Source organism: Salvelinus sp. IW2-2015, linkage group LG19 (assembly GCF_002910315.2).
Source record: "Salvelinus sp. IW2-2015 linkage group LG19, ASM291031v2, whole genome shotgun sequence".
Classification (NCBI taxonomy): Eukaryota; Metazoa; Chordata; class Actinopteri; order Salmoniformes; family Salmonidae; genus Salvelinus; species Salvelinus sp. IW2-2015.
In genome coordinates, this window is record NC_036859.1 from 27,447,374 (window position 1) to 27,456,773 (window position 9,400).

At 44.9% G+C, this 9,400-nt stretch overlaps 1 protein-coding gene across 1 annotated transcript; it reads right to left on the reverse strand.

Annotated features, from left to right (window-relative positions):
* Positions 1–1,845: 1,845 nt before the first annotated feature.
* tfa (transferrin-a) lies at positions 1,846–9,136 on the reverse strand. The gene is made up of 17 exons (XM_024010093.2): positions 8,875–9,136; positions 8,612–8,763; positions 7,808–7,910; positions 7,346–7,537; positions 6,465–6,594; positions 6,207–6,262; positions 5,869–6,032; positions 5,001–5,151; positions 4,717–4,880; positions 4,315–4,411; positions 4,187–4,207; positions 3,865–4,026; positions 3,600–3,753; positions 3,364–3,431; positions 2,946–3,127; positions 2,414–2,606; positions 1,846–2,317 (listed from the first exon to the last, which is right to left on the reverse strand). Exons 1-17 carry the CDS (start codon positions 8,912–8,914, stop codon positions 2,271–2,273), a joined length of 2,076 nt encoding a protein of 691 aa, XP_023865861.1. The 5' UTR covers positions 8,915–9,136; the 3' UTR covers positions 1,846–2,270.
* Between the last annotated feature and the right edge of the window lie 264 nt (positions 9,137–9,400).

Here is a 9,400-nt window from a genome sequence, read left to right on the forward strand (position 1 = left end):
CCGCCTCGAGTCTAGTGAGTGTAGAGGAGACTTCCCCACCTACAATGTGTGGTGTCCAGCACTCAGGCAAGCCTGAGGCCTGGTAGTGTCAGCTAATGGTAAGGCACATGCCATCTCCACTACATGCTCCAAGGAGCATGGAGGAGAGCTCCCACATAGAATGTGTAGAGTCCCGCACCCTGGCCTAAGCACATTCCATCTCCATTTAGTGCTCCACTGTTAGCGGGTCCAGCCAAAGCCAGCGTTCGATTCAAACATTTGCAGTTTAGAGTTAGCTAAGTATACAGGGGACGCGTGTTTAAACGTTTCACCACAGCCGCTCTGTGATCAGACTGACGCCAGTACTACACTTTCATCAGCCGTCTTCCAGGACTTAATCCCCCCTCCCAGCCAAAGCCAGGGATGCATTCGAGCCATCATTCTCTGATTGGCTTCCTGTCAAGGTCAGGATTCATTTAGTCTGGTGGAACCACCCTCACATTTTCATGCTTGACCGAATGCTCCATATTCCAGGACCGACTGCCGCCTTCCGTTAACGATCGACAGCTGTCACCATCTGCAGGACTCTCTTTGCGTACAGACTAGTATCGAGGTAACACCCGTTTGGTTTGCATCGTTAGCGACACCTGAAAACAGGTGACATACAGGGAGGGATTGGAAGAGCCCTGCTAGAGAGCTACCTCTTTATCTCCCTTACCCCCCTGTACTAACATACTAGAGACAGTTTGTCTCCTAGCCGTTGGAGAAATGTAAAATTCATGCAAAATCACCAGAGATGAAAAGGGACAAATAAAAGGGTGTGCAATATAAAAGGGTAGTCAGTGGACGTTCTGAGCCTTGTTTGAGGTCATTAGGTCACATGACCAAGAGCCAGTTTGAGCTGTACTGTGAAGGGAGTAGTACACAGCGTTGTACGAGATCTTCAGTTTCTTGGCATTTTCTCACATGGAATAGCCTTCATTTCTCAGAACAAAATAATTCCACTGCATTTCAGCCGTTCCACAAAAGGACCAGCTGACATCATGTCAGTGATTCTCTCGTTATTATAGGTGTGAGTGTTGACGAGGACAAGGCTGGAGATCACTCTGTCATTCTGAGACCATTCATGTGTGGGGCTGCTTCTCAGCCAAGGGAGTGGGCTCACTCACAGTTTTGCCTAAGATCACAGCCATGAATAAAGTATGGTACCAACACATCCTCCGAGAACAACTTCTCCCAACCATCCAGGAACAGTTTGGTGACGAACAATGCCTTTTCCAGCATGATGGAGCACCTTGCCATAAGGCAAAAGTGATAACTAAGTGGCTCGGGGAACAAAACATCGATATTTTGGGTCCATGGCCAGGAAACTCCCCAGACCTTAATCCCATTGAGAACTTGTGGTCAATCCTCAAGAGGCGGGTGGACAAACAAAACCCCACAAATTCTGACAAACTCCAAGCATTGATTATGCAAGAATGGGCTGCCATCAGTCAGGATGTGGCCCAGAAGTTAATTGACAGCATGCCAGGGCGGATTGCAGAGGTCTTGAAAAAGAAGGGTCAACACTGCAAATATTGACTCTTTGCATCAACTTCATGTACTTGTCAATTAAATCCTTTGACACGTATGAAATGCTTGTAATTATACTTCAGTATTCCATAGTAACATCTGACAAAAATATCTAAAGACACTGAAGCAGCAAACTTTGTGGAAATTAATATTTGTGTCATTCTCAAAACTTTTGGCCACGACTGTAAATATTCGCATGAGTGTTCATGAGAAACCATAGCTGGGTACCATGTCTGACAAACTAATAAAACCTATTACTTTATAGATGTACATCAATAAAATTATTACAAAAGATAGCTTGTGAAAAAGGGTACACTTTATTTCAAGAAAGTAAGCCAAAGCAGTTGGCCAATTCATTGAACAACAACCAAAACAAATGTGACTTGGACCTCAGTGTTTGGTTTGGTTAGACTGCAATTTATGAGCAGGACGGCAAATAAAAAAGGTGATTTTATTATTTCAGAAACCTGTAATCTCCTAGAAATACTACCATAACCAGTTGTTTGGTTAACAGTTCAACTACAAGGCAAACAGTAGTAGTAATTTAGCATAATTCATTTAACACTTGTTTTATCAAAGGCACATTTTCATACAAGATTGTTTTGTACAAAACAAATTCTTAACTGAATTCACAGTTTCATCCACAGTTACTGCTTAGGTTTCTTGAGTGTTGAGGGGTTGGGAGAGCGAGTGTGTGTTTGCCACAAAGGTGAGCTCCACTATTCCTTCTTCTGGCAGGAATGGAAAGTGCATGCCTTCTCCAAATCTGAGGGGGGAATGGGAGAACAGGTTTAAGCTTTATATGCAGATATGTCCTTTATACTGTGTGTGTGTGTAAGGTTGTCACGTAATGGGACTCTACCTGGGGTACTGTCGGAGCACTCCCTGAGCGATTGCATGGCGATCATGTACTCTTTCCCAAGGAAATCCTGGAATTTGGTGCCGCTTGGGATCTCCTGGAGACACTTTGTGGAATCCTTGAAGAGCAAGTTCTTTCCAGAATCTGACTGGAACATTTTAAATGAGGAATCGCTGCCGCTTGAGCCGAACTTGGCCTAAACACAGGGAGAAAATAATTACTTGGTGGTTAAATTAAATCAATGATAAACCTTAAAAATTATATTTTAGACTATTTCTTACACTAAATGTGTATTTAATAGATCCCCCCCAATGAACCAAAACTGATCTTAGATCAGCTTGGGGATCATGGGTGGAAATGGGAAAACTGGAGGGCCACAGTATGCACAGGCTTATGTTCCAGTGGGTTAGTGCTGGGCTGCGACAAAACCTTAAACTCTGTATCCCTCTAGTACTAGAGTTGCTCATCCTTGGCTAAACTGACTAAGGAGTTGTCTTAAGTAGAAACAGATCTGGCTATAAGTCTTAACACCCACCTGCAGCTCCAGAAGGATGGACACAACCTCTCCACTGGTCTCTGGGCGTGTTATCACAGCATGGGCGGGCACCTTGGCCAGGTGGCACTCATGGAACATTGTGACTGACTGGGTAGTACCATCCTGGCAGAGTAGTTCAAAGTCAGAGGACTTCAGGTCCTTTGCCCAAACTGGACCATTACCTACAGGGAAGGATGGATAGGATAGAAAGGAGAGAGTTGAAGACTTTGTTTTCAGATACAGAGAGCCACAGATACAGAGAGCCACAGATACAGAGAGCCATAGAAAGTGTATGAGAGAAATAACGATGAGTTGAGATTCATCTATAGGAGTGAGAGGAGTGAAGCGGAGGAGCATGAGACAGAGAGATGAAAATATGGCAGCAGAACATCTGTATGTGGATAAGAAACACACTTACCATCAGTGCTCTCTGGTACAATAGTGTGTTTAATGAAGGCAACATCTCCAGCATCTTCAACCAGACATCTGGAAGGATATACCAAGATAGACCATTAGATATATAAAATAGTGAGAAATATAACAAACAAATATATTTTGTTTTGTGTAGTCCGCCATCACTATTAGAAAGATCCTGGTGAAGGACTCAACTATCAGCTCCACTATTGAATTGACCACTGTGGTGGCGCCCCCTACCTGAAGGCTCCAGTATAGCCGTAGTATTGCTCTTCAGAGCTGGCTTTGCACTTTGCCTCATCTCCTCCCACGGCCTGCCCACTGCCCTTACACTGGGCACAGAAGGGAGTGCCCACCTCAGATCCAGGAGCACAGCCCTTACTGAAGTAGTTAGCTGAATACAGGAAGGAGACACAGTATGAGATATACTACATTCATAGACATACCAGTACACAAGTATAGAATGACACATATTATAAACACACACACACAGCTGCCCACTCACTGAAGTTGCAGTCGTTAGTCTCCCTGTGGATAAGACCCATGGGTATGTTCCAACCAGCAGTCCTGCCCAAGCCGGTGTGGCATGACCTCTTGCCCTTCAGGGTTTCCCAGGTCAACCCAGATCCCTTCTTTACCACCGCAACCGCAAAGTAGGATGACGCCTCTGAGAGGATACACAGAGGGAAGAGGTGAAAGAGAAAGTCCAGCACTAGGCTTGATCGGTGTCCGGGAAGCCGGCCCAATATATCTTACTGTAGCAATACTGTAGCATTATAGTATGGTGTGTGTTTGGTGAGGGAGCAGGTGTAAGCATGTATACTTACCACCAGGGGTGCTGCACAGACCTGTGAGGAGAGAAAGAGAAAATCAGCATGTTAACATTGTTGAGGCAGAGCAGGAGAGGATAGAAAGGGAGAGGGGAAGACACATYGATGATATTAGTGTGTCATACCTGCATCATACTGCTCCACCATGACAGGGACCAGACCACATTTTCCAGCAGTGAACACCTCCCCACCATCCACCGCTATGGCATCTGCCTCTTTACGCTGTGGAAAGAGAAAACAAAATAGACATAGCGGAAAGGAAAGAACGAAAGAAAATTAGATTAAGGGAATTACTTGTGAAAGAACAAACTATAAGGTGCACATAGCACCTTGTTAATTAAACGTTTTATCCACCCCCACCCTCTAATAATAATATTATATATAATTAGCAGACGCTTTTCTCCAAAGCGACTTAGTCAAGCGTGTATAAATTGTTTACCTATGGGTGGTCCCTGGAAATGAACCCACTATCCTGCCATGCTCTACCAACAGAGCTATAGAGGACCTCTCTTCTCCCATAGCCTTACCATGATCTTCTTGATGCATTCCTCCACTGTGGGTGCGTCCTGGCATTCGATCCTTGATTCACCATCTGCGAAGCTGTTGATTGTCCAGGCGTCACACTTGACCTTCTCGTTATGGCCCACGGCACACCATTTGATTGCCCTGGAGGTGGCACCTGTGGCCTGCGCTGAAAAGCAAATGTTGGGGAGATAGCAATGACCTAACAGTCTAAGACGTGTGTGTGTGTGTGTGTGTGTGCGCGCTTGTAAAAGTACACGTGTGTGTGTGCGTGCATGTGTGGCCTCACCTTTTGTCAGGGAGCGGATAGTGCTCATGTACTCAGCTCCCAGGTAGATGTAGGAGTCAGTGGTCAGTGGCAGCTGTACTAGTTTCCGAGTGGAGTCCTTGAACATCAAGTTCTTGGCTGCATAACCATCGGAGGAGAACAGATTGAAGTCCTGTTGGGGTACAAATGAGTGAACACACATTCTTGTGTGATTTTGTTCATCCTGGTGTATCTGTCAGTGTCAGTTGTGATGTTTAGGGCCAAGAGTTTATCCTGAACATGTGACCTGAGGTGGAAACACTCTGGGCCCCCAGGTCACATGGTCAGAAAAGACTCCAGGGCCCTTATTCAGAAAAATCTCAGCGTAGGAATGCTAATTTGGGACGCGGGGCCTCATTTATCAAGCGCGTGTAAATGTCTCACTAAATTCTGGTGTAYGTGGAGCTTCTAGGATTTGTGTGTGCAATAAAGTATTTGGATTTATCAAACTTATGGCATGTTTTCATTGATAAAGCAGAGCCGTACTATATTTGTGTGCTCGTGAACGAGTGTTACAACCCCGCCTGGTAATGCCCTCTCTTCGCCTGTTGGAACTGGGCCATGACTGTTTTTAAAAGCACAATGGCAAATTTGATCACATTTCTGTACAGTTGTGCGGAGAATGTTTAAAACTTCTGCTGTGAAAAATTTATGCCACCTATAGCGAGTGTCAAACAATGGCCGCGCATTCTGCAAGACTGATTGTTCAAAATAAACAATGTAAAAGTAAATGCTGCAAAATCTTGATAAATGATGCCCCTGGTCATATTCTTAATGCTCTATAAGGCTCAACTGATCCTAGATCAGTACTCAGGTGACAGCGATGACAGGTGACAGTAATGTCCAGTACCTTGACGGCCACCAGCTTGCTGTAGATGCGATTGGCCAGTTCGGTGTCCTTGCGGCTGACCACAGCGTGGGCGGGTACTCTGGCCAGGTAGCAGGTCTTGTAGCTGTCGATGGGAGCTCTGGTGCCATCCTTGCACAGCAACTCATAGCTTGCCTTCTCTGCGGCTGCAAGCAGGTAATAGGAGGTTGTATAGTAGGTGACATGTGAGTGGTTTGGACATTTACACTGTAAGCATTAACATAGTTTGCCACAATTGTAATTGTAATTCTAGATCCAGAGTTTGCATTTTACAGTTGTAATTCAATATCGGTATGCTAGCTAATGCTTTAAAAACTCACCAGGTACAGCCAGATGCTTGATGAAGGCAACGTCTCCAGCTCCGTCCTTCAGGCACCTCGTGAGGCAAAAATACACACAGTTAGTGACCAATCCAGAGCAGGTAGAGGGAGATAGAGAGTACTGATAGAAAAAGAAAGGAGAAAAATATCTGCCGATTCCAAATAGGGTAGATTGAGAGGTATGGGTATACAGAGCATGGAGTTATTCAGAGATGGTAATGGTGTATCTCGGAGGGGTAAGAGGAGACTGGTACTCACTGGAAGGCTCCGGCATAGTCATAGTAGGGTTCCTTGTGAGACCTGGAGCAGTCTCCCTTACACAGCTGGCACAGTTTGGAACCCCTAGTGGCTCCTGGAGCACAGCTGGCATTGAAGAAGTCACTCACCGCTGCAAAACAAATACACACACACGCAGACTATGAAAACCCTATGATTGGATTAAGCATACCAGCACACAGTCCCTGTACAGTATATTCAGAACGTGCAGCATATACAACACATACTTAACCAACTGACAGAGAGGAATAAACACAACAACAATCCAAACATTCCCCTCTGGGTAACAATTGACTACAGCAACTGTTTAGGCCAGCAGCATACCACCCTGCATCCCACTGATGGCTTGCCACTGAAGCTAAGCAGGGTTGGTCCTGATCAGTCCCTGGATGGGAGACCAGATGCTGCTGGAGGTGGTGTTGGAGGGCCAGTAGGAAGCACCCTTTCCTCTGGTCTAAAGAAATATCCAAATGATTGGAGACATTGCCCAGTGAGGGTGCTGTCTTTCAGATGGGATGTTAAACGGGTGTTCTGACTCTCTGTGGTCACTAAAGATCCCATGGCACTTATCATAAGAGTAGAGGTGTTAACCCTGGTGTCCTGGCTAAATTCCCAATCTGTCCTTCATACCATCATGGTCACCTAATCATCCCCAGCTTACAATTGGCTCATTCATCCCCCTCCTCTCCCCTGTAACTATTCCCCAGGTCGTTGCTGTAAATAAGAATGTGTTCTCAGTCAACTTACCTGGTTAAATAAAATAAAAGATAACTATCAAGTTTGAGATGTTGATTATTACACATAATAGTCCCTGCTAGATTAATGAAATGAATAAACTACCCAAAAGCACTGCAGCCACTCACCCGACTCCACAGGTCTGTCATCGATGCCGGCCCATTGGATCTGGCGCGCAGTCACCAGGGTACCGATGGGAATGTTCCAGCCTGCAGATTTGCCCAACCCGGTGTGGCAGGACTTCTTGCCATGGAGGGTGAGGAACCCAAAGGCAGTGTCCTTTTTGGCCACGGCCACAGCATAATAGCAGGTGTCAGAGTCTGATGGACAGGAGAGGAGCCATCAATACAGCGTTCAGAAAGCAGATTCAGACAGAAACCATTTGATCCGATTCAAAGTACAGAATCAACTTTCTGTTGGCCTATCTTTGCAACTGAAGTGCTAAGGGCCATTGTATGCCCAGTCTCTTCCATTCACTAATAGACATAGATTCAACATTTCTCTAAGCCTTATAAAGAACAATATGTATAACATATTCAATTTAACAGACAGAGTAGAGGAAATCTTGAACTTGGTCTTGAGATGCTTACCCTCACCATAGTCCTCTGCAATGATGGGCTGCAGGTCGTAGGGTTGGAGGCCAGCTGTGTAAATATCTCCTCCATCCAGAGTGATGGCATCAGCCTCACCCCTCTGGCAGGGAGAAAGAGAGACATCCGTGAAGGAGAAAGAGAGAAAACACTCCAACAATAGACCTGCACCTCACAAGGTTGTTAATGCAAGCGGATCAGCTGGTGCTGGCTGGAAATTACAGATGGGCTGCTATCTATTCTACATGAGACTAGTCATTTGAACCTTTTGTCGAACTTCAAGAAACTATCCCTCAAAAATAAATTGTAAACTACAACATGCACAAATAAAAGCTCTCTTTACGTTACTGTGGCACATCGAACACACCGACAGCGTCTTGCATTTTGGTACATCAGAACTACATTCACTTCCAATGAAACGCTGTGTCTGCCTTGCAGCATTGCGTTGCAGAGGCAGTTGCAGTGCATTCGGTGTGGTGCATACGTTGGATTTATTGAACGTATGCATCAAACTGTATGCGTAGAAGGCTTGACAGAAATGGCAGCAGAAGGTGAATGTGGAACTTTTTTTGCATACATATCCAGATGATGCTGCGTACTATTTTGCGCAAGGACCCTGTAGGTGCGATCAAAGCGTGAGTCACCATGCATGTACCATGTGCGTAACGATGCAACACCATTGAGTTTTGTATTCACTGACCTTGCTGGCGCAAAGGTAAAACGCACAAGACAGAAATGACAAAAGTTACACATTAAAATACTGTTTAATAGTAGAGATTCTGATATAAGTAGTTAGTCTCTCACCTTGATGGCTTTGATGCATTCAAAAGAGTCGTCCCTCTTCACGCATGAAAACTGCGCCACCTTGGCTGTGAGGGCGTTGCATTTCAGCAGCTCTTGGTCCGACTTTACGCACCATCTAACAATTCCCTCAGCTGGGGCAGCATACGCCGTAGCTGAGGACAGAATAAATGCTATGATAAAATTGTGAAATACAAATTAAAGCTATCAATGTCTATTGATATTTTTCCATGCATAATTGTCTTTGCATGTATAAACCCACTTACCGAGGCACCCCAGCAGCGCTGAGACGAGAAGCAGTTTCATGTTCTCGAAGTCTCCAAGTCAACAATTCCCGGAGTGAAAAAGCAGGCCGTTTTAGAAGGCAACTCTGGCTTTTATAAAAAAAAACAATAGGCTGGTGGGATCCATGGTGGGCTGACTTAGCTGAAAAGAGGCCATAGTTTGTTTAGGGTTTCCCAATATGTTACATGGCGCGTTTAATTGTTCACAGGCGGGGTGGGCGCGCGTGCCTCACTCCCTGTTTGTGTGTGTGGTTTTGTGTGTACTCAGACTTCAGACATTTCCACATAATGGAAATTCACAAAATAAATAGTCCTACATTAAGCAATATCTCATGTTTTTCAACTGTTATTTCAAAGCAGTCTTCCAATCTACAAGTGTTTGCAGCATAGTCATCATCACTAATCAAAATGTTGAGCAATGTGTAGTTCAGGCAAAAAAAGGCACAGGTGTATCTTTTCTTGAGAATTAGGGCAAAATTAGATTAAATTGAGTGTATATCCTGCCAGT

Excerpts from the sequence above, each read along its gene's own strand:
- tfa (XM_024010093.2), bottom strand. The coding sequence starts at position 8,914 with ATGAAACTGCTTCTCGTCTCAGCGCTGCTGGGGTGCCTCG. Across the intron at positions 7,538-7,807 it reads TGCAGAGGACTATGGTGAGG|ACTCTGACACCTGCTATTAT; the intron begins GTAAGCATCTCA and ends CCTGTCCATCAG. Across the intron at positions 3,432-3,599 it reads GGCTATACTGGAGCCTTCAG|ATGTCTGGTTGAAGATGCTG; the intron begins GTAGGGGGCGCC and ends ATATCCTTCCAG.